The sequence below is a fragment of the Syngnathoides biaculeatus genome, chromosome 15 (assembly GCF_019802595.1).
Source record: "Syngnathoides biaculeatus isolate LvHL_M chromosome 15, ASM1980259v1, whole genome shotgun sequence".
In the NCBI taxonomy this organism is placed as follows: domain Eukaryota; kingdom Metazoa; phylum Chordata; class Actinopteri; order Syngnathiformes; family Syngnathidae; genus Syngnathoides; species Syngnathoides biaculeatus.
This window is the reverse complement of record NC_084654.1, coordinates 1,309,978-1,335,000: the sequence shown is the minus strand read 5'-3', so window position 1 is coordinate 1,335,000 and position 25,023 is coordinate 1,309,978. Positions and strand designations below refer to the sequence as shown.

General features: G+C 41.6%; 1 protein-coding gene and 1 long non-coding RNA gene across 11 annotated transcripts in view; both read right to left on the bottom strand.

Moving 5' to 3' along the window:
• Positions 1 to 2,076, bottom strand: part of LOC133512866 (uncharacterized) — a 12,489-nt gene extending 10,413 nt beyond the window's left edge. Inside the window, exons 1-2 of the long non-coding RNA XR_009798320.1 lie at positions 2,008 to 2,076; positions 54 to 129 (exon numbers count right to left, since the gene is read on the bottom strand). This is a non-coding gene — a long non-coding RNA (uncharacterized LOC133512866). The remainder of the gene's footprint in view (positions 1 to 53; positions 130 to 2,007) is intronic.
• Positions 1 to 24,994, bottom strand: part of dicer1 (dicer 1, ribonuclease type III) — a 266,759-nt gene extending 241,765 nt beyond the window's left edge. For 3 of the 10 annotated variants that reach the window (XR_009798317.1, XM_061842867.1, XM_061842870.1), the window contains exons 1-2: positions 23,837 to 24,608; positions 10,658 to 10,853 (exon numbers count right to left, since the gene is read on the bottom strand). Coding sequence is in view for 9 of the 10 variants with exons in the window: in XM_061842867.1 (XP_061698851.1) it covers positions 10,658 to 10,771 (114 nt within the window). In the remaining variant the exon portion in view is untranslated. Of the gene's footprint in view, positions 1 to 10,657; positions 10,854 to 23,525; positions 23,801 to 23,836; positions 24,610 to 24,854 lie in introns of those variants that run through there. The other 7 variants (XM_061842866.1, XM_061842869.1, XM_061842862.1 and 4 more) reach the window with 6 other exon arrangements.
• Positions 24,995 to 25,023: the final 29 nt, after the last annotated feature.

Genomic DNA, 25,023 nt, shown 5'->3' with positions numbered 1-25,023 from the left:
AATGACAAGACCTTTTTCAAAAACAAAGACAATTTTTAGTTGTTTGTACTTACTGGTGAACAAGACGGGCCAAAAATGCTTCTACAAGGTGAGCACAGTAAAGCCAGCTGGTGACTTGCATGTACATGCCTGTGAGAGACATGGATTTGGCCAGAGGTGAGGGGGAAGGGGAGAGTCATGAAGTAAGGCTACCTTCAAATCTTGGGATTAGTTTCAACACGACACACAGCACCTTTGATGTATGCTAAATATAAAAAGTTCCTGCATCACGTGCATAATTTCATTTTTCACAGATTAGGAAGAAATGAATTACCCAGCTGTATGTTACAATGGCATTGTTGTAAGTATCTATAAAATCTGTCATCCCATGACCAAATGCTAGAGCGTCAATAGGGTTTCACATTAACTTTTAGTACTGTGGCGATTTCTAAAACAATGTATATCTTGTATTTAAAGAAAAATGGAGATAATTATTTTTTTAGTGTGTTTAGTTTTACAGTCAACTTCAACTGATGTGTCTAAAAGCAACATCTTAAAGCATGCTCAGGGAACCCAGAATAATATTCTATAGGCTGCAAAGTACATGTCATCTGAATATGGCTCGAAACAGTGTAATATTGCCCTGAGGGCTCGAAACAATAGTGTAATATTGCCCCAGTAACTTCACTCGGTTGTGTGGTGTTGTGCTTTTCGAAAAGAGCTTCCATGTCAGAAGGGACATGTTCGTCTCCCATAGTTAGGATGCACCGCGTGTTTTCATTGGCGAATGTCCGGGTGACGTCACTTACAGATGATGCAGCCAATATGGCGACCACTTGGATATTGTAGAATGACACTTCTGCAACTTTGTGCATGGATGACGCACCCTCCGCTCACATTTATGTTTTTGTATGAACATTGAAGTGAATAATGTTGTATGTATTTTTCATTACAATATCTCTTGAATGTTTATTGGGATGACACTTGGCCTTCAAATAAATTATAAATTATTAAAATCTTTATGTAACATTACAATTTCTAGATGTTAAAATGTGGATTTTTGCTTAGGTGTAAGCTAAAATAATAAAAACATGCAAAAATACGTTTTCTAATTTTAATTTATTGATATGGACAGAGATACATAAATGTGATCCAGCAGTTTGAGAATCAGTGTCTTACACAAGGACACCATAAACGTTAGCATGTGGGATGCTCGGGTAAAATAGTCTGTTGTTGGATCCTTTCTCAAATCTGTCAAGATGATAGGCGTTTTTTTTTTTTTTTTTTTTTGCCTTTGGTGTCTTAAACCTAAAAGTGGCAAGTGACAATGTCAACCAGGCGTCCACAGCTGCGCCCCGTAATTTATATTTGAAACACACATTGACACTTTTCCCTCTATATATTATGCCAGATTAATCTCTCTTGACCAAAATCATGATTAACATTCGGCAAAATTGCTTTTCATTAAAATGATTGTCACAGGAGAGAAAAAACTATCTATCAATCTAGATCAGGGGCCGGCAACCTTGAACACTCAAACAGCGATTTTGATCTAGTTTCTATGGAAAAGACAACATTGGGAGCCTCAACCACTTATTGATATCTGGAATTAAGAAATTAGCTTATATATTTTTGTGGGTCCATACACCCTCAAAAGCAGGTGTGCTCCATGTATCGTGACGGCGTGCAAAAAAAAAAATAAAATAAAATAAAAAAATAAGAGCAGCTTATCGTTCATCTCGTTGCTTGGTTCAAGTGTGGCCAATACGTCAATGGGGACCACACGTCGGTAGATCACAAGAGGCTAGCTGCGGACATTCATTTCCCGAAGCTGAGGCGTAACATATGGATGAAAGTTGCCGACCCCAGATCTGATTAAATTAGATTAATATATTAGATGAATAGATTAGATTAAATACAGACAGACAGACAGAAGGAATATGAACTGTATTTTTACAATCATATGGAGCACTTAAAAGTCTCGGGATTTTCTCCAAAAAGGACCAGGACCTGATAATGCGTAAACACCTTATATGTGCGCTGACGTCCAAAATCTGGAACTGACTGTGACCATTTCCTGCTGACACGCTGCTTCTATGGAGGAAAAGCGGATGTCTGAGAGGATAGCATGCAGACGTTACAGGGGGAGTGGGAGAGGACGTTATTAAAGACAAGCGCCCCAGAATGTACATCATGCCGGTACCGTGCCTTGTGAAAGTATTCAGCCCACTTGAACATTTCAACCTTTCACCACATTTCAGGCTTCAAACCAAGAATCAATAACAAGTGGGACGCAATCGTTAAGTGGAACGAAAGTTATTGGATATTTTAAACTTTTTTAACAAATAAAAACCTGAAAAGTGGGGCGTGCAATATTTTTCAGCCGCCTTGCATTAATACTTTGTAGTGCCACCTTTTGCTGCAATTACTGCTGCAAGTCACTTGGAGTATGTCCCTATCGGTTTTGCACATGGAGAGACTGAAATTCTTTCCCATTTTTCCTTGCAAAACAGCTCAGTGAGATTGGATGTAGAGTGTTTGTGAACAGCTGTCTTCACCTCTGACCACGGACTCTCGATTGCATTCAGGTCTGGACTTTGTCTTGGCCATTCTAACAACTGGATACGTTTATTTCTGAATCATTCCATTGTAGAGTTGCAGACTCCAACACGTTTTCTTCCAGAATGGTCCTGTATTTGGTCCAATAATCTTCCCATCAATTTTAACCATCTTCCCTGTCCCTGCTATAGAAAAGCAGGCCCAAACCATGAGGCTGTGGTCAGGGTGATGAGCTGTGTTGCTTTTACGCCAAACATATCGTTTTACATTGTGGCCAAAAAGTTCAATTTTGGTTTCATCTGATCACGATTGGTGTGTCTCCCAGATGGCTTGTGGCAAACTTTAAATGAGACTTTATGGCTTTGAAAAATGCCTTTCTTCTTGCCACTCTTCCATAAAGGCCAGATTTGTGCAGTGTACAACTGATTGTTGTCCTATGGACAAGACTCTCCTACCTCAGCTGTAGTTCTCTGCAGTTCATCCAGAGTGATCATGGGCCTCTTGTCTGAATCTCTGATCCCAGCAGTCTTCTCCTTGTTCAAGGTGAACGTTTAGAGGGACGGCTGAGTCTTGGTAGATTTGCAGTGGTCTGATACTCCTTCCTTTTCAATATGATTGCTTGCACAGTGCTCCTTGGGATGTTTAAATCTTGGGAAATCGTTTTGTCACCAAATCCGGCTTTAAAACAACAGTATCTCGGACATGCCTGGTGTGTTCCTTGGTCTTCATGATGCTCTCTGCACTTTAAACAGAGCCCTGAGACAATCACAGAGCAGGCGCATTTATACGGAGACTTGATTACACAGAGGTGGATTCTATTCTATTTATCATCATCAGTCAACATTGGATCATTCAGAGATTCTCACTGAACAACTGTAGTGAGTTTGGTGCACTGAAAGTAAAGGGGCCCGAATAATCTTGCATGGCCCACTTTTCAGTTTTTTATTTGTTAAGTATAAATTATCCAATAAATTTCGTTCGACTTCACGATTGTGTCCCACTTGTTGATTCTTGACCAAAAAAAAAAAAAATATACACATACACACACACACACATATATATATATATATATATATATATATATATATATATATATATCTTTGTATGAAGCCTGAAATGTGGTCAAAGGTTGAAAAGTTCAAGGGGGCCAAATACTTTCACAAGTAGGCAGGCATTGTATGTGTTTTGTGCGAAACAACATCGTTTTGGCTAAGAACCCCCAAAAATGCCACCGTTTACGAAGCACAGTTTAAACTGGAACCTATCAGTTACGTGGAAAAACATGGGGATCAAGCAGCTGCGAGGGAATTCAAGATCAACGAATCAATGGTGCTAAAGTGGAGGAAGCAGGAAAATAAGCTTTGCCGAATCAAGAATATGAAGTTGAGTTTATGTGGAAACAAGGCGAGGTGGCCCTAGTTGGAGGAGCAACTCGAGCAATGGATTAATGATCAAAGAACAAACGCTGTGAAAAAAACAACCAAACCAAATTAGCTCTGAGTTTGCTATTATTTCGAGAAGCTTGAGGAAGCAACTTCAAACGCTGGATATTGGTGAAAAAGGGTCTACTAAAGGAAGTTACTGGTGGCATGGGAGCAATGGATAACAATTGGTGAACACATCTTGATTAAGATTGGGAGGCAGCCCGGGCAAACTACACCACAATTTGTGAATGGATTGTGAAGGCATGGGCTCATGTGTCTCCTTCCACTGTTGTTCGAAAAGTCAGAATCATATCTGGATCTGGGTAGCCGCATGGCAACGACACTGATTCAGACAATAACGAGAACGAACCTGGCTTCTTTGATTGAGAACTTACCCAGTGGTTCATTTCAGATACAGACGATGAGGACATTGATGGATTTGTGGATGAGGATTAATTAAAAACAATGTATGTATAATGTTATATACATCAATATAGTATAATTGAACTCACTGTTTACATTGTTAAATACTTCAATAAAGTCCAACCAAACTCACCCTGCAAACCCCCCTGCAAAATGTAAAAAACGGCTACACCCCCCCCCCACACACACACCAGGAATTTTCATGTGTGTGTATTTGGGTACCAGAATGATTAAATTATGTGATGTTGTGTTATGTGATTAAATTATGTGAACAGTGTTGTGAACAATATTTATAATGTACATATTTGAGAATAAGATTACAACACTACATGTATTTACTTCAACCTTTCCTGCAACTAACTAACTCTCAGAGAGAGAGAGAGAGAGACGAGAGAGAGAGAGACGAGAGAGAGAGAGAGAGAGAGAGAGAGAGAGAGAGAGAGAGAGAGAGAGAGAGAGAGAGAGAGAGAGAGAGAGAGAGAGACAGAGAGAGAGAGAGAGAGACGAGAGAGAGAGAGAGAGAGAGAGAGACAGAGAGAGAGAGAGACACTCGTACAGAATTTAAGTTCAGTCACCGGCAGCATTACAACATGATGATCAGAAACAGGCTCCATGAAGAAGTACGCATAGCCATACTCTTCCAAAAACCCTTTTTTCAGCCATGTTAAAAACGTGCACCCACCGCCTAGGAATTTTGTTTCTGAGGCTGTATATTTTTTAATTTTTCCAAACCAGCTTTTGCTGGCCAAAAAGCCTCATCATCGAAGGAGAGAATCACAATGCAGAGTCCAACAAGGAGAGAAGCCCCCAGTCCGGAGCCCTGGAAGACATCCCAGTAGGTTCCACTGCATGTGCCCTTTGCTGCATAAAGTTGATGATTCCTCCTGCTGGATCCCAAAAAGGATAAAAGTGCTCTCAAATAGGTGCCCACTCCAGCTAGATCAGGAAAACAATAAACTTGCATGCATAGTCACCATGTCTCCCTTTTCACCCAATCTGTACCATCAACCTTCGTGTCCAGATGAGTTTTCCCACAATACAATAATAATTGGCATACAGTGGGATTAATACCATGACCTATGCCTGTTAACCTTATCCATATAGAGATGAAAGTGGACTTTTGTGAACATTCCTGAAAATACAAATGCGAGCATTTAAATATATATATATATATATATATAATATATATATATATATATATATCTTGTATGAAGCCTGAAATGTGGTCAAAGGTTGAAAAGTTCAAGGGGGCCAAATACTTTCACAAGTAGGCAGGCATTGTATGTGTTTTGTGCGAAACAACATCGTTTTGGCTAAGAACCCCCAAAAATGCCACCGTTTACGAAGCACAGTTTAAACTGGAACCTATCAGTTACGTGGAAAAACATGGGGATCAAGCAGCTGCGAGGGAATTCAAGATCAACGAATCAATGGTGCTAAAGTGGAGGAAGCAGGAAAATAAGCTTTGCCGAATCAAGAATATGAAGTTGAGTTTATGTGGAAACAAGGCGAGGTGGCCCTAGTTGGAGGAGCAACTCGAGCAATGGATTAATGATCAAAGAACAAACGCTGTGAAAAAAACAACCAAACCAAATTAGCTCTGAGTTTGCTATTATTTCGAGAAGCTTGAGGAAGCAACTTCAAACGCTGGATATTGGTGAAAAAGGGTCTACTAAAGGAAGTTACTGGTGGCATGGGAGCAATGGATAACAATTGGTGAACACATCTTGATTAAGATTGGGAGGCAGCCCGGGCAAACTACACCACAATTTGTGAATGGATTGTGAAGGCATGGGCTCATGTGTCTCCTTCCACTGTTGTTCGAAAAGTCAGAATCATATCTGGATCTGGGTAGCCGCATGGCAACGACACTGATTCAGACAATAACGAGAACGAACCTGGCTTCTTTGATTGAGAACTTACCCAGTGGTTCATTTCAGATACAGACGATGAGGACATTGATGGATTTGTGGATGAGGATTAATTAAAAACAATGTATGTATAATGTTATATACATCAATATAGTATAATTGAACTCACTGTTTACATTGTTAAATACTTCAATAAAGTCCAACCAAACTCACCCTGCAAACCCCCCTGCAAAATGTAAAAAACGGCTACACCCCCCCCCCACACACACACCAGGAATTTTCATGTGTGTGTATTTGGGTACCAGAATGATTAAATTATGTGATGTTGTGTTATGTGATTAAATTATGTGAACAGTGTTGTGAACAATATTTATAATGTACATATTTGAGAATAAGATTACAACACTACATGTATTTACTTCAACCTTTCCTGCAACTAACTAACTCTCAGAGAGAGAGAGAGAGAGAGAGAGAGAGAGAGAGAGAGAGAGAGAGAGAGAGAGAGAGAGAGAGAGAGAGAGAGAGAGAGAGAGAGAGAGAGAGAGAGAGAGACAGAGAGACAGAGAGACAGAGAGAGAGAGAGACAGAGAGAGACAGAGAGAGAGAGAGAGACACTCGTACAGAATTTAAGTTCAGTCACCGGCAGCATTACAACATGATGATCAGAAACAGGCTCCATGAAGAAGTACGCATAGCCATACTCTTCCAAAAACCCTTTTTTCAGCCATGTTAAAAACGTGCACCCACCGCCTAGGAATTTTGTTTCTGAGGCTGTATATTTTTTAATTTTTCCAAACCAGCTTTTGCTGGCCAAAAAGCCTCATCATCGAAGGAGAGAATCACAATGCAGAGTCCAACAAGGAGAGAAGCCCCCAGTCCGGAGCCCTGGAAGACATCCCAGTAGGTTCCACTGCATGTGCCCTTTGCTGCATAAAGTTGATGATTCCTCCTGCTGGATCCCAAAAAGGATAAAAGTGCTCTCAAATAGGTGCCCACTCCAGCTAGATCAGGAAAACAATAAACTTGCATGCATAGTCACCATGTCTCCCTTTTCACCCAATCTGTACCATCAACCTTCGTGTCCAGATGAGTTTTCCCACAATACAATAATAATTGGCATACAGTGGGATTAATACCATGACCTATGCCTGTTAACCTTATCCATATAGAGATGAAAGTGGACTTTTGTGAACATTCCTGAAAATACAAATGCGAGCATTTAAATATATATATATATATATATATATATATATATATATATATATATATATATATATATATAGACGTATACACACACACGCATACTCACACGCACACACACAGGCCTCATACATGTCCTTTACAATTCTAACATTCCCCCACACAAGACTTACGCATGCAGTACCACAGTTCCTCTTTTGGTACTTTGTCATAGGCTTTCTTTAGCTCCACAAAGACACAATGTAGCTCCTTCTGACCTTCTCTGTACTTTCAACCTCAAGGCAAATAATGCATCTGTGGTTCTCTTTCTAGGCATGAAAGCATACTGTTGCTTGCAGATACTAACTTCTGTCCTGTGTCTAGCCTCCACTACTTTTTTTCCATAACTTCATTACTACTCTTTCCCATAATTTCATTTGGGACCAAACAAAGTATGACTCCATAAACCCCTCTGACAAATATAAATACTGGATCTCGGCTTCCCTTGCCTGGACGCGGGTCATCGGGTCAGCCTATGGAGCCAAGCCTTGAAGATGCTGCTAAAAGGCAAGCATCTGGTGGCCAGGCCTGGAGCCATGAGACTCGGGCGGGAATACCCTAAAATGGGAGGAGTATCAGACCAGTGCAAATCTACCAAGACCCGGCCGTCCCTCTAAACTTTCACCTCAAACAAGGAGAAGACTGATCAGAGATGTAGCCATGAGGCCCATGATCAATCTGAATGAACTGCAGAGATCTACAGCTGAGGTGGAAGAGTCTGTCCATCGGACAACAATCAGTTGTACATTGCACAAATCTGACCATTAAGGAAGAGTGACAAGAAGAAAGGCATTTCTTAAAGATATCCATAAAAAGTCTTGTTTAAAGTTTGTCACAAGCCACCTGAGAGACACACCAAAAATGTGGTCAGATGAAACCAAAACTGAACTTTTTGACCACAATGCAAAACATATCCAGGTGTTAGAATGGCCAAGTTAAAATCCAGACCTGAATACAATCAAGAATCTGTGGGCAAAGCTGAAGACTGCTGTTCACAAATGCTCTCCCTCCAACCTCACTGAGCTCGAGCTGTTTTGCAAAGAAGAATGGGCAAGAATTTCAGTCTCTCTGCAAAACTGATAGAGACGTACCCCAAGAGACTTGCAGCTTTAATTGCAGCAAAAGGTGGCGTAAAAAAGTATTAAAGCAAGGGGGCGGAAAAATATTGCATGGTCTACTTTTCAGGGGGGGGTTTTTTGCTAAAAATTTTTAAAAAAAATATCCAATAAATTTCGTTCCACTTCACAATGGACCTTGCCGACCTGTCAATCACTTGAAGAATAATAGCCAATCAGATAGCCGCAATGTCTTAACCCCTGGTTTGACACCCCCCTCTCGCCGTATTGTCCCACAAGCAATCGTGGTTTTCCGTAGTGTGCACTTGCAAAAGTTAATGTTACGAAGAAAATGGTCCTCAGGTGCAGTTGGGGAACGTGCAAGTCCGATGAAAGATATCCTGCTAGGTTAGAAGGGTTGATTCACTTGATTCATTTTCCAAAGCCTAAAACAGTTGAAGTGTCTATGATGGATTTAGGCTCGCGGAAGACCGCACGTACAATTAAATGTGGACAATATCAACAAACACAAGGCTGTATGTTCGCAGGTAAGTGAGGGAGAAGTATCTTCTCTGAGTTTGATTTCATTATTATCAGTGTTTTATACATTGCAGGAGAACAACTTTCAATTTGTTAGTGTATCACTGACCTGCTGAATGAAGTGTGTAATGTTTTTTGTCAAAGAGTCGGGTTAGTGATACTAAATGTGCGATGTCATGCAAGAGAAATGTGTATTTACCTATATGTATCACATCGGACTTTTAAGACAGAACACTGTGTTCGATTACGACTCAAGTCAAATGAATACACTGACTCACTTATAAAGATTACAATATTACTCGTGATCTTTCCAAGTAAAAAGTACTCAACCTGCTTTACATGGGCAGTATGTATCCACTATTTTACCCTGTTGGATTTCCATATGAAATTTGTGAGGAGTCAAACTTTTTTTGCATCGATCGCCAACATTTCGCTGTAACTCTGCCATCGTGTCCTGCTCCGTCCAAAACCTTAATTCCGCGTACATATCCTTGCGTGAAATAGTTGAGACATCTGTAGAACTCTTTTGGACAAATCTGACGCACTTGGCAAAAAACATACCCCAATATTATCTGGAACACACGACAGAGAATCGACTTCGAACATGTTATGTTCAATCGCCATTTTGAAAGCTTGTGAGACATGGCTAAGGGGGCAGAGCTTAGATCGTCATCGGAGGGTCCATTGTCTCCCACTTGTTAATTGACGAAAAAAATGTCATTTTATAGCTTTATGTTTGAACCCTGAAATTTGGCAAAAGGTTGAAAAGTTCAAGGGGCCCGAATACTTTCACAAGGCACTGTATGTCATACATTGTTCTGTATCTTGGAAAGAGCAAGTGGTGACACCCCAACTATGACACTGACCAGACTTTGTACGGTCATCATGTGCTCCCTCAAAAAATAGAATCCACTGGCATTGGTCTTTGGGGATGAGTACACGTAGCAGGGAAGTAGTTTGTGGACACGTAGGACCACAGGATACAAATGTGAAGCTAACCAGAGCTTTTGAGTGGGGCTGTCCGAGGTCTGTCACAGCACTTATCAATGCCTAGGAACAACTCATAGGATTGGGGGGGGGGGGGTTCTGACACACCAGACATTTTGTCTTGTGAGGTATGAGTCCAGGTGCCAGATCAGCAATCTTTGATGTCACACTAAAAAAGGTAATGACATGTGATTAACAACTGATGACTAAAATAATCAGTCAAAATGGTGAATGTTTATCTGCAATCTCAGTGGAGGAAAAAAAATGGCCAACATTTTTGTTATCTGATGTCTGCATTAGGTTTGATGACGAAAGTAGTTTGAACTCCAGAACAATTATTTATTTTTACATAGAACTTAGAACAGAATGTAGACCAGCGTCACAGAATGGATTGGGTTTGATTTGGAGGTTTCATTGTATCGTGTCCCACTTTGTGGCTTTCCAAGCAATGACCATTTAATTTTCCAGAGACCAAACCAATGCTTCATTATTGACTACAGGCAATACATATGAAGCAAACAATTTAAATTCAATGAAAAAAGAAAAAAGAAAAAAAAAAAAAAGAGTCAAAACTACTTGCCTGATATTTTCTAGGTGTATAGATATTATCGTGGATAGCCTCCTGCTGCCATGGAAGACCAAAAAAAGGCCCCATGGGAGATGTTGCCGGGTTGACAAGCTTCAGGCCTGCCATTCTTCAAAGGTGGAGAAGAGTGGGAAGCGCTCCTCCTGTCACCCACTTTATTTCATTTCATATCGCTTTGGTCACAAATTCGCTAAAAGGGGAAATAGGATACTGTGTTAATCAAAGAAATCAGCAAGCAGATAAAGTTTCATGTCCAAACTTTCAAATATAAATCAGTATATCAGGAAAAACTGAGTTGTAAATCTGGATGAAAAACATGACTGGAAGGACCTTCATTTGCGACACTGCCACTGAAATGCCAGACTCCTTTAATTTTAAATAGAAAATTACAAAGAAAATAAACGAAATTTAAAGGAATTTTTTGGCCACTTTTTGTACAAGAGGATGAACAATCTCGGAAAAGTTATCAATAAATTCAACATTATCACACTTCTTCTTCTTCTTTTCCTTTCGGCTTGTCCCGTTAGGGGTCGCCACAGCGTGTCATCTTTTGCCATCTTAGCCTATCTCCTGCATGTTCCTCTCTAACCCCAACTGCCCTCATGTCTTCCCTCACCACATCCATAAACCTCTTTGGGCTTCCTCTCGCTCTTTTGCCTGGGAGCGCCATCATCAGCATCCTTCTACCAATATACTCACTCTCTCGCCTCTGAACATGTCCAAACCATCGAAGTCTGCTCTCTCGAATCTTGTCTCCAAAACATCCAGCTTTGGCCGTCCCTCGAATGAGCTCATTTCTAATCCTATCCAACCTGGTCACTCCGAGCGAGAACCTCAACATCTTCCACATCTTCGAGAACCTCAACATCTTCTCGCACTGAGGTTTATAAATCAATCATCTGGGGCATTTACTTTAGTTTTGTTTATCCAAATAGTAGGCCTACTAAATGTTACAGCCATTATCCTTTTCTTCAAAACTTATGACTTTCACTTTTATTATTTTATAAAAATAAAATATAACAGGAATCTTTGACTGTACACCAAAATTTTGTATTTTTTCAGTGGTATAAGGTATCTGAAAGTGAACATAAAAATGTTCACAATATACACATTCAATTGTAACCACTGAATGGTGTGCCTGCATCCACAAGTGCCTTGAAATTCAGCCACATGTGAAACAGATTATACAGTGACAACAACCTACATGAAACACTTTCAGGATTGCTGAAAATGAAAAAATATTGAAAAGTACAAAACAAAAGGTGTCCAAAAGCATATACCAACATTGTTCAAAACAGCTCCAGGAGAAGGTTGCAACCATAAAAAGATGTTATTTGCTCTAGAGCAGGGGTCAGCAACCTTTAACACTTAAAGAATCATTTTGATTGTTTCCACGGAAAAAACAACACTGGGAGCCACAAACACTTTCTGACATCTGAACTGAAGATGTTCGCTTATATTTTTTTTTTGTGTTAGCTGAGATAGGCTCCACCTCTCTGCCCAGATAAATGCAGAGGGGTTGCGTCAGGAAGGGCATCCCGCGTAAAAACTGTGCGAAACAAATATGACCGTTTATCTAAGATGATACACTGTGGCAACCCTTAAAAGTGTAATCCAGAGGGAAAAGTATTTAGTCTATCATGCAAATGTAGCTAAAATTTCATTAAAAATTTTAAAAAATTCTCAACGCAACAAATTAAATAAATTAGCACCAAAGTGCACAATTTCTTTGTAATCCAAATGCCTCCATGTCCATTTCAAATCGAGGCTCTGTTGAAGCTGCTTTCGTGTACAGAAATATACAGTTTTAACATTCTTTTTATCTCTCCTATATTGAAGTAGATGAAGCTTTGAAACTGCTTTGTGTAAAGGATATAACCCGTGTATAACTCTCTCTCTCAGACAAGGCAACACACGGTGTGCTACCAACAAGAACAACCCTGTTGAATGTATGAGGGATTTGTATTCTTAAGAATGTTTATACATTTATTGCTCATTGCTTAAAAAATAAAGCAAAGTTAAAGAAAGATAGTGACTGTATTTACCAGATACAATTATTGCTTATTGCTTAAAGATTAATGTAATGTTATGGGAAGTAATGGTTGCATTCACGGGCACTTTTGCCTTACTTTGAGTGAGCTGAGAAGGGGCATGTCAAGGCATCTCAGGGATGGCGAAAGGTACTTTACATAATAACAAAGGGTACTTCCCACTGGGAGTAGACAAGCCAAAAATATTCTAGAATGTTCTCCCAAACAGCTATAAAAGCCTTGTACACGGAAGTACAGGGATCTCTGTTTCACAAAGGCAGGGAGACATTAAGTCCTTCTTTTTGGGTAGTATCAAGGGAACATGCTGAGGGGAGGAAATCTTCAAGAAACTTAGGATGCTTATTTGTTATTTATTCCTCTTTGATTGGGCACGAGTAAAAAGACCACAAAATAACGTAACTGCAGAGTAATGCTGTCGATATTACAGGGATACTTTAAGTGCCACTGTCATGAAAGGATTTTTAGTATGTTATTAATGAAAAAAAACGCAGCTGACACGGACCCATGCGTTTGTTCACCACAAAACGTGATTTTGACGTATACAGCTTTTTGTAACTCCTGCCATGAAAATCCTCTTGAAGGATTTGTTTTCAGGAAGAAGCAGAAAGTGACATACATGGCAGGACCGCCCTTAAGTGGACTTGTTTGTTTCTATTAGTTTTACCTCCGGGAAGATAGCTTGTTGTTCCTTTGTGTTGGCCAAAATGCTACCTCGTTCAATTGCTGGACATTGCTTGAACAGTCGGGAGGATGGAAGAGATAGAGATCATGAAATTTTAAAGTGAGCGATAAAATGGATGATCTACAGGGCCAGTGCTACAGATAGGCCTAATCGTATTAAGAGTTGTCAATTATTTATTATTTGAGAACTATACGTCCAACTTACCTCTGTGTTTCCTGGTTTGGATATGCTCCTGGATATTTTTTTCTCCTATCGGAACACAGAGTGCACAGCACTTTGTCGGAATGTCCACTTTTTGTATGTGTTCGGTGAGACATGTTGATACAGTTATCATTCGTATCTGCACGGTTACACTTTTTTCAAGCCATTCCCATCTGAAACAGTTTTTTACTCAGTGGTTTTTATCAATTTCCCTGGCACGATCTTTATCTTTTCATTCCAAGACTTTCGCCATACTGGAAAACGTGCAGACCGCTTGATAACATATGCGTATCTCTATAAGTTATATCTATATCGTAGTAAACAGAATCCTTCTCTATGAAATGTTAACATCAGAGTGAATAAACCAATGAAATACCGCCAAATTGCTGCCGGAAATTCGAATTTTGTCGTTATTATAATCACCAAATTTAATCCAAAAAGATACCAATGCCCTAAACAGATAGCAATGGCGTAAACAGATAGCAATGGCATTTTCCACAATCACAGCTGAAAGGAGTATTAATTAGTGATGCTTCCCATAACCGTCGAATACCCGAATGTATTGTGCAACCATGGTTATATAAGTTGTTTTTCACTCACCTGTTTTTCTGGTCAAGACGTCTTGACCGTTTCACTATCGTGTTCGCATGCATACACTCACTTGTTTTTCGCATATAAGTTGTTTTTCACTATCTTGCTCACATGCATACCAAAGACGAACATTGTTGTGGGATGTCTTGACAGTTATGGCTGCGTAAGATGTTTCTCAGAGCCTGAAGGACACACTTAGGTGTCAATAGTAAATCGGCTACAATTGTTGCGGCGCCAGGTGGGACGGGTAGGCCACCCGTCCTTTCTCTCGCACGCAACTGAAAAGTATAATAGAGAGATGCAGAGTACAAACAGGTACAGTCTGCTGGGGGTTTCGTACGGACGCCCAGCTGGTTGACAAGCGGACCTCTACCTGGGTGTTAGGCTCTCCACCTTCTCGGCATAGGTAAGGGGCTCATATGATTGATTTCACGCAATGTCAACTGTGTTTTGAGAACTTGCATTTGGTCGAAATAAATATGCCAGTTATTGAGGCTAAATAGCATTTGGGAACGTTGGTCTTTTGTTGAGTGTCGTCTTTGTCTCCTGAGCGCCGACCAGCACCGATCCTTTCAATAAAACATTTTTGGCGTTGTCGGCAGGATCGTGCAGGCTACGCGCAGGAAATAAAAACAGTATGCGTCGTTTTAGAAGGAAAACTAAGGGTGCACAAGAGGCACCAGAGGAGTAGGTGGTGCCCGGGTGGGAAGGCATCACTTTCCGAGAGATAGATGCTGTCTTACGGGAGCGTGGGGGGCGCCCCGGACCGTGGACAGGAGTGAATCCCGCTGCCACGCCGCTGGCATTATGTGATATGTTGAGGCGGGTGGATGTGAATGCTCGTGCTCCGCTGGGAGGCACGCAGCAGATGTTGTGGATGTGTGCGGAAGCTTGGAAAAATTGCGTGTTGGAGTTGGATAAGGTTAGAAGCACAGAAAATCAAAAGGCGCAAGAGGTTATCCAGCTAGAGGTTATAGTGAAAGAATTAAAGGAGCAAAAATGCAGAGTATAACGGAAAGAGCTGTAATGCATATCTCCCGAGTGGCGCGAAGAGGGCGAAAGAAGAAAACTCGTAAAATAGAACAAGCGCAAATCCGTTCATTCACCACTGGGCTGTCAGCGCAGTGGAATCCGGAGGAGTGGAACAGGGATATGTGGGGGGATAAGACCAGACCCGCCACCACAGACTGGGTTGTATCCCTCGTTAAAGGGGTTGCAGATACACACTTTCACGCGACGAAAAGAGCAGCGACGCGTGATACCAGATCGAATCCAGGATCTGATGGGCGGCAGACGGTCAACCAATTCCGGACGAAAATGGCGAGCGAGTGCGAGGGCCGGTCCCACAAGCGCAGCCAGAGCCAGAATTGTTCATGACTAGAGAAGATTATACACAGGTCGGCGTGGTTGTTTTGGGAATATCAAGATGGCGGATGGCGACTACAGTTTTGGTGGCCAATGAGCCGTCCAGTTTTTTTTTTGGTTTGTTTTTGTTTAGATCAGTGCATTAAACAGTGAGGATAACGCAGTATAGGAAATGAATGAACGTTCACTTTTGACACATAACGCTTACCATACTCTTATCGTGCGTGCATGTGTTTGTATGCATGTGTGCGCGCGCGGGTGTTGCCTTTCTATCGTGCGTGTACGCGTGTTCGCACACGCGGGTGTTGCCTTTCTGCAAGTGTTTCAATAGACTTAACGTTACAAAGATCTTTGTTTACCGAAAAAGCTATCCAAATACTATATTGTATGCTTGTCATATCTTCTGAATAATGTGGACAATGTTTGCATGTACAGTTTTACAAAGGATGCACCAGTTCCTTTTTGTTAACTACGACTGTGTCTTTTGAAGTATATGATATGGAAATTTATTGGGATAAATTAGTTCAAACAGTAACAGTGTTAGAAGATATCGGGGCGGAGGCCTCAATAATTTATGGAAATCCAGAGAAAATGAAAGGACCCCTAGTACCATGAACAGGACTAGGAGGAAAAGTGATTTATGGAAAACATGTAAACTTACCTTTTAAAATAGGAAATATCCCTATAAAAACATATATGGTGATTGAAAGGAGTGTTAATTAGTGATGCTTCCCATAACTGTTGAAAACCCGAAAGTATTGTATCTCACTTGTTTTATCTGGTTCAAAGACAACATTGTTGTGGGATATCTTGACTGTTATCTCACTTGTTTTTCTAGTCAAGACGTCTCAACCGTTTCACACTCACTTATCTGGTTCAAAGACGACCATTGTTGTGGGATATCTTGATTGTTATGTTTCTCAGAGCCTGAAGGACACACTTAGGTGTCAATAGTAAATCGGCTACAATTGTTGCGGCGCCAGGTGGGACGGGTAGGCCACCCGCCCTTTCTCTCGCACGCAACTGAAAAGTATAATAGAGAGATGCAGAGTACAAACAGGTAGAATCTGCTGCGGGTTTCGTACGAACGCCCAGCTGGTTGACAAAGCGGACCTCTACCTGGGTGACGGCTCTCCACCTTCTCGGCATAGGTAAGGGGCTCATATGATTGATTCCACGCAATGTCAACAGTGTTTTGAGAACTTGCATTTGGTCGAAATAAATATGCCAGTTATTGAGGCTAAATCGCATTTGGGAACGTTGGTCTTTTGTTGAGTGTCATCTTTGTCTCCTGAGCGCCGACCAGCACCGATCCTTTCAATAAAACAGTGATTATAACCCCTCTCCCAGAGTGGATAGTGGGCATGGACATATTAGCCGGAATGACACTTTGACAGCCGGGAGATTTGAATTCGGAGCAAATCCACAGAAAATACATGCAATATTGGTGGCTAAAGTAAAAATGCCACCTTTTCCGATACCACAAGCTACACAGGTAGTTAGTCAAAAGCAATACCTGGAGGACAGGAAGAAATTTCGGCGACCATTAAAGAATATTTAGAAGCTGGTGTATTGAAAACAGTGACGACAAACTGGAACAATCCGTTATGGCCAGTCAGGAAATCAGATAACTCTGGGAGGATGACAGTAGACTACAGAGGATTGAATAAACACACACCTGCATTGACTTCCGCAGTGCCCGACGCAGTGACAATTATAGAACGAGTGCAACATCATCCCGGAACGTGGTATGGGGTCATAGATTTGGCTGACGCATTTTTCACTACTCCTATTCCTGAGGATAGGATGAATTAATTCGCGTTTACCTGGGAAGGGCGCCACTAAACGTTTACCAGACTACCACAGGGTTATTTACATAGTCCCACAATCTGCCACCGGGTGGTAGCAGAGCACCTGGAAAAGCTAAAAGTTCCTAAGGAAATAATGATACTTTAGTTGGGGAGAAGAACAACAGCGATCATTTGATATGGCGAAGGAAGCGATACAGCAAGCAGTGTCACTGGGAAAAATGAAATCGGGACCGGTAGAATTGCAGGTGTCGGCGTTAAATGAATACGCTAACTGGAGTTTGTGGCAAAAGCAAGATAGGATTCGTAAACTCTTGGGATTCTGGTCGAGAAAGCTCCCAGAAGTAGGCCTAAGGTACACACCTTTTGAAAAGCAGCTATTAGCATGCTATTGGGCATTGGTTGAAACTGAGGCTCAAACGGTGGGCCATGAGGTGTTAATGAGAACACATATACCGATTTTGACATGGGTTAAAGGTAACCTGACGACACATAGAATAGGAATCGCACAGGAAGGATCTATCACATTCCCTATTATCCGCAGGCTGCTGGGTTAATAGAGCGAATGAATGGAATTCTTAAGGAAACATTGAAAAAGCTATCTCGAAACAGAACCCTGGACAAATGGTGCAAAGACTTACCCGAGGCGGTGAATCAGATTAATAATAGACCGCTTGGGGCGGGAATAACGCCCCTAATACGAATGCTAATGGGGGAACTGGTACAAAAATTCCAATGAGGAAATTAAAATGTGGAAAATTGATCCTCAAGCTGAAATTCCCGTACGAGCTACTCCAGGCTCAGCGGGATTGGATTTGAAAATCCTGACAAACATCACTCTGGTTCCCAACAAAATCCAAATAATGAAAACAGGATTGGGGCTCCAGTGTCCACCAGGGACATATGGACACATTCTACCACGAAGTGGGTTATCACTAAAAGGGTTAACAATTCAAGCCGGAGTAATTGATGCGGACTATCAAGGAGAAATTGGAGTGGTATGCAAATTATTAGCAGAACAGCCCGTTAAATTGGAAAGAGGGGACAAAATTGCTCAATTGGTAGTGAAGCCTTGCCTTGCAACCAAGGTAAAAGAAATACCTAAACCTGTGGTGATAACCACCAGAGGGGAGGGAGGATTTGGCTCCACTGATTTGGCAGGGGCAAAATTTTGGGTAAAACAGCCAGACGGTCCTCCCCGAGCAGCAGAAATTATAGCTCAAGGGCAAGATGCTACTGTGAGCGTCTTATATCCTGGAGAGGAAAAATGGGTAAATGTACCGGTGTCAAAATGTAATACAAGAGAGAACTAATCACATGTTTGTAGTATGCACTATTTGTCGTGATACAGATGCCGTGGTGGTATTTGCTGATTGGAAGACCATCATCGGAGAGGCGCCACGGCCGGACCAGGGAAGACCGAGGGCCCAAGAGGTGGCAGTGTCGTCTGCTGGGTCACGTGTATCCTTGTCCTTGGTGCCATGGTCCAACTCTGCTGCGCTATGACGGAGGGTGACAAATTGGAGCAGGTCCAGCGGCTCCACATAAGATGGAACAGCAGTACCCAGGACCGTACTCAAGGAGACTACACCTGTCCAGCTTACCAAGCTTGCGACGTGGTAAACGTCACCAGCAATTGTCATATGTGGAAGTGCAAAAAGTGCCTTGGAAGAAAGGACATCCCGGTGGTGGAACAAGGATGCAACTTAACCGTCATTTCAGTAGTCCCCATGTGCCACTACAACAGGACGACCGAGACCTGCAATGAGCACAACTGGACGAGGTGGACAATTACCGTAAAAGAAACCTTGGTGTTTTTTTTTTTTTTTTTTTTTTTAAACAGCACTGAAATCTCGGGACGGAACACATTTTTGTATATAATATGGGTGTTACCTGGGAAACCTAATGCTACAAGAACACACATAGCACCAGTATTAGATACCTGTACACACATGGCACAAGCCAGGGTTAAAACCTGAGTGTACTGGGAAATAAAATTCCCCGATATACCACACTGTACACGAAGACGTAGAGCTTGGTATGATACTCTCTTAGGAGGAATGGGAACACTGTATGGTGTAGCTAATGCTGCAGATAACGAAGTAACCAGAACAATGTTATCTCAGGGCAACATGCATCAGAGGCTATACATCAGGTAGGGGTATGGCTTCCAAAAGCTATGATACGGCAATTGGAAAACACAGGTGTTTGGAAAAAGGCATTTACATGGGAGTTAAAATTATGGAATGAAACATATGATGCGTTAAAGAATCTATCACATATAGGTAATTGGACAACCTGTGCATTGCAAATGATACAAGCGGAAGCTCAAAAAGAGCGATTCCAGAGAATAATGACAACGGGAAATTATCACGAATGGAGACGGGTTTGGAATATTAGTAGCAAACTTTGGTTACAGTTACACTCGGACCGAACAAATTGCAACAGTACATATTGTGCTGGGTATTGGACTCAGTACAATGTGTCTACTGTTAAAACGATATGTAAGTATCAAGTATTACCGGTGATTACTACCACAGGATTTTGGTTTCTACATCTGGATGGAGAGTGGATGGATGTGGGAACAAATACGACTTATGAGATGAAAATGTGTGACGAAACAGACAGAGGAATGGCGTGTACATTACAATAGGGACACACCAATCCATGTTTAACCGACTCAGAAGCTGTACTTTGTGATTGGACTAGGGAGCCACAAAGGGAGATGTGGCAAATCGGACCACATGCTCTATGTGTGGCAACAATGCAAAATAATTCACAAGTACCATCGGTTCCTTTTGTTGGTTGCTTACATAATGTGCACCTATGGCATTGGGGAAACCAGACGTATCGTTTGACGAATTACTCTGTGTCTAATCGGCTGAGACAAGTACAATGGGATGTACTAAAGAATCCCTTGGAACCTCTCACTGGAGCGTTTCAAATGCGCATTGGAACAATCCACTGAAGTTCAGAAAATTATACAGTCACATACGTCTAACATCTCCAAGCTCATGGTGTCCACATTAGTAGCCAGCGGACGGGTACAACATGCTGCTAAAATAGTACAACAGTCCTCAGCCCATCACTAGTGGGACATCTTTTCAGGGATGTCAGTCACTGCTAGGAGGACTTTGGTGCCCCCTCGGATTCTGTTGGTTATTGTAATAGTATTGCTATCACTATGTAATCTGCTAACGTGTATCTACGTAAGACGTATCCGAGCTGAAGTGGAGTGGGTGATTATGCAACGCATGAGATGATTGTACGCCTTGAGAAAAGTAATGGACACTTCGGTGTCGAGAACTACACTGTTAAGTTGGTGCCTCACCCCACTCATATATACATTTATCCTAGATGGCAGGGATGCTTATCACATCAATATATTCACAGAAACCTAACTTTGCGGAAATTATGGTCCATGTTCTTTCATGACATCATGAATCACACTGGAAATGGAATAGTGTTACCATCGACATTTGACAGGTATATCAACTAATATGTGAAGCCTCAAGAGTGGAATGAAAGGAGTGTTAATTAGTGATGCTTCCCATAACCGTCGAATACCCGAATGTATTGTGCAACCATGGTTATATAAGTTGTTTTTCACTCACTTGTTTTTCTGGTCAAAACGTCTTGACCTTTTCACTATCGTGTTCGCATGCATACATTCACTTGAACTTGCATTTGGTCTAAATAAATATGCCAGTTATTGAGGCTAAATAGCATTTGGGAACGTTGGTCTTTTGTTGAGTGTCGTCTTTGTCTCCTGAGCGCCGACCAGCACCGATCCTTTCAATAAAACAACAGCTGTGACTATTTTCATGACGAGCGTTGGCGAAAGATTCTTGCTGCCGGCCTTGATCACAGCCTCGCCCTATGTCAAGCAGTACCCCCCAATCCCGCCTCCCCTAATTTTCTCAACTAATCCACACGTTTCACAACAATTACATTTTCAGATGAAAAAAATCAAAATTCCACGAATCCGTGGAAAATTCTCATCCTTGCTTTATTCTCCATTAAATGTTTGATTTTCTCACATAGAGCAAAGACATACTTAAGGACACCACCTTGGTTTAACCATCTTATCTCGGTTTGGTATTGCAGGCCATGGGTAGTTTTTGTCATTGAGAAGGCTGTCAAACTGACCTCTTGCTCAGATGAAATTAACAGTTTGGACGGACAACAACCTCCATGGCGTGATACATTTTTCATGTTTTGCAGTACTATGCCTCCTGATGCAAAATACAGTGAAATATCCAAAAGTCACTACCTCTACTTGCGGCTAGTACTTTCTTTCTGGGTGGACGACTTCAGATATTTAGGGTCAATAATCCAGAGCAATGGTGAGTGTGGTAAGGAAGTGAAGAAACGGGTCCAAGCAGGTTGGAACAGCTGGCGAAAGGTATCTGGTGTATTATGTGACAGAAGAGTCTCTGCTAGGATGAAGGGCAATGTTTACAAAACAGTGGTGAGGCCGGCCATGATGTACAGATTAGAGACAGTGGCACTGAAGAAACAACAGGAAGCAGAACTGGAGGTGGCAGAAATGAAGATGTTGAGGTTCTCGCTCGGAGTGACCAGGTTGGATAGGATTAGAAATGAGCTCATTAGAGGGACAGCCAAAATTGGATGTTTTGCTGACAAGGTTCAAGATAGCAGACTTCGATGGTTTGGACATGTTCAGAGGCAAGAGAGTGAGTAAATTGGTGGTAGGGTGCTGAGGATGGAGCTGCCAGGCAAAAGGGCGAGAGGAAGACCAAAGAGAAGGTTTATGGATGTGGTGAGTGAAGACATGATGGCAGTTGGGGTTAGAGAGGAAGATGCAGGAGATAGGCTAAGATGGCAAAAGATGACACGCTGTGGCGACCCCTAACGGGACTAGCCGAAAGGAAAAGAAGAAGAAGTTGAGCAACATCTGTAATATCAGTGCTTTCAACAATTGCAACATAAAATGCCACAAATGACCACATTTTGCTCTTCAGTTGGCTGTTTAAATCTGTCGATAGTTCTGAAATCCTCTTTCCTACAGCATTCCTCTTCAGGCCAATATTGGCTAAAGCTTGTCGCTTATCAGGACACACAATTTCTACAGCCTTCAGCAAGCAAGTTTTAACGAATTCCCCCTCACAGTACGGCTTTAATGCTATTTTGCTAGCAATTGGCTTTCACCGCGGCATCACTGGTCTCTCGGCTCCAGGTGAAAATAGACTGTTTCCTCAGACCCACTAACATTTTACGTCTTCTCAGTTCTCCCTGTAAACTGTTGTATTTTTCACTATGTTGAGTCTCATAATGGGGCTGAAGATTATATTCCTTGAGCATCAAAACTTGTTGCATCCACACAAGGTTCTCAGGTTTCCCAGCCACCTCCATGAACAAATGGGAAGAGGTCAATTTTTCTTGGAAAAACTGACACTGTGAATCCACTCTTCTCTTTTTTGACAAAGACATTTTGATGATGACTCTCTCAGGGCCAGATTAAAAGCAGATAAAACTCCAAGTACATGACTAAATCCCAAATACAGAATATATCCCAGAAGCCATCTTGCTGTTATCTGCCATTTTCTGTGGCAGTTGAGTGTGACATGTTGACTACTCTGAATAATAGAAGACAAAATGCTGGGACATCAAGAACTGAAGTTTTTACAAAAATTTTGTGAATGTCAAAATATACATTGTAATGTAATGTTTATCCAGCAAGCGGGACTGGACTCCTGGCGGGCCGGTTATGGCCTGCACGTTTGACACGCCTGTCCTAAATGACCCCTTCCAGAGCATTCCTAGGAAATCACAATGTACCCTCACCGATAAGTTATTTTTTGAGCACACCGCGGGCTACTCATATTGTCCAAGGGGGCATGGTGCCCTTTAGAAGGGAGGCAGTATCCATAGTTTAGAAACCATGCTGAATCAAACGCGTAGCATAATTTTCTGCCTATTTACAAACATCAACCACTGTTACAGACCTTTTTTAAATATCGGTTGAGGAGCTATTCTGCACTGATTCCCCTTGGCAATTCATTTTAGCGAACACATGACTGCTAACATTAACTTTCTAGTCGTCTGGTAGCGTATGGGGACGGGTAATTATCAGGCATAATGAAAGAATGAGTTTTCATACAGCTTTGAAGCCTCATATTCAAGCATTGATGAAGACTAACCTGCAATAGTGACAGCTTTACGCAGCGTAGTTTGCTAGCATGGCTAGCAAAATAGGTATAGGAACGAATCGATCATGAGCATCCCAATAAGCCAAGGCACCTGTGAGTCTTTCGAAGATGGACTTACGTCATAAATTCATAGAAATAAAGGCAGTTCGACCTAAAAATGTAAACAGACGCAACGCATTTCCTTAGTCAATATATCTTCACTGCGGACCCACCGTATCAGCTAATTTGCTAGTTTGTCGCTAGCAAGACCAACAACTGTTGTTGGGTGTCCGACACAAAGACAAATTTATGCATAACCTCACCTTGTATGTGCTTAGTTGATCCAGGGTACTTAGTTGAAGGCAGTCTCTTATTCACCGTGCAGCCCGAATTTGTGTGTCCACTTCCCCACTGTGGAACCATTTCCTGTGACCTAGGTCTTAGTTACGACGAACCAGTAACGTAAATTGCGTAGTCAAACGCATTTACACAATGACCACATTCAACCAAAGTCACCAAGAATATCCGTAAAGTATTCTCCTTGTGGTTCGCGCTGCCATCGACTGTGCTCCTCATAGAGATAAAATAGTTAAATACAACATAGCTTCTCAGAGCAGCGTGCCTACTACGACCCTAAACTAGTAAGGGCAAAGTCATGAGTACATTCAATCTGTGTTGATGACAAAATTAACATGTGCAATGGTATCGCTGAACGCCGTACAAATTGGACAAAGGAATAGGGAATAATCTTAATAATAATCTATAGGTAAATATATATTTTGTTCTCGACTGACGGTTCACACTTTGGTATTGACAAAGAGAAACGTCGTGAAAATCGGTGAAGAAAAGAGTAAACTGCGACTGTATTTCAATGTTCGCGCATACGCTTTGATGGGAACTTCGCCCCTACAAACATGAGAGCTACATGGGCACGTTGGTTAGATGGGTTGCTCCACGACGCTGGCGCATCTAAACATACATTCATATCTGTGGAGCTCCATGTATTTATATCCCAAACTCACTGATCTAGCCGACCGGTGCAGCGATTACTGATCTAAAAAAATAAAAAATAAAAGACTGGATAGCGCATACCACTGATCTAAAAAAAAGACTCCATGGCTCATTGGCCACCAAAACTGAAGTCACCATCCGCCATCTTGATACTCCCAAAACAACCATACCGACCTGTGCAGAGACAGCGATTAACTGTGTTAATCGCCAGTTTCATGGCGGTGAGAAAACATGTCACAAAGTCGGGCCCAAGGTAATATGCAAGGTTTCTTAGTAGTCACAAAAGTGTTATATGTTTTTCCTTTGCACTTAGCTTTTTTTTTGGCTTACCAAGTCGAAGTAAAATCCTTCAGTTTACCAGAAGTGAAAAAATGTCAAGATATCACGACCAGTTTTAATTCCACATGCCAAATTTTGAGGAAAAACCCGACCATAATCCAACCTGTAAATTATGTCTACACACATTTTGGAAGTACCAAGATGGCAGCCAATGGCTTCA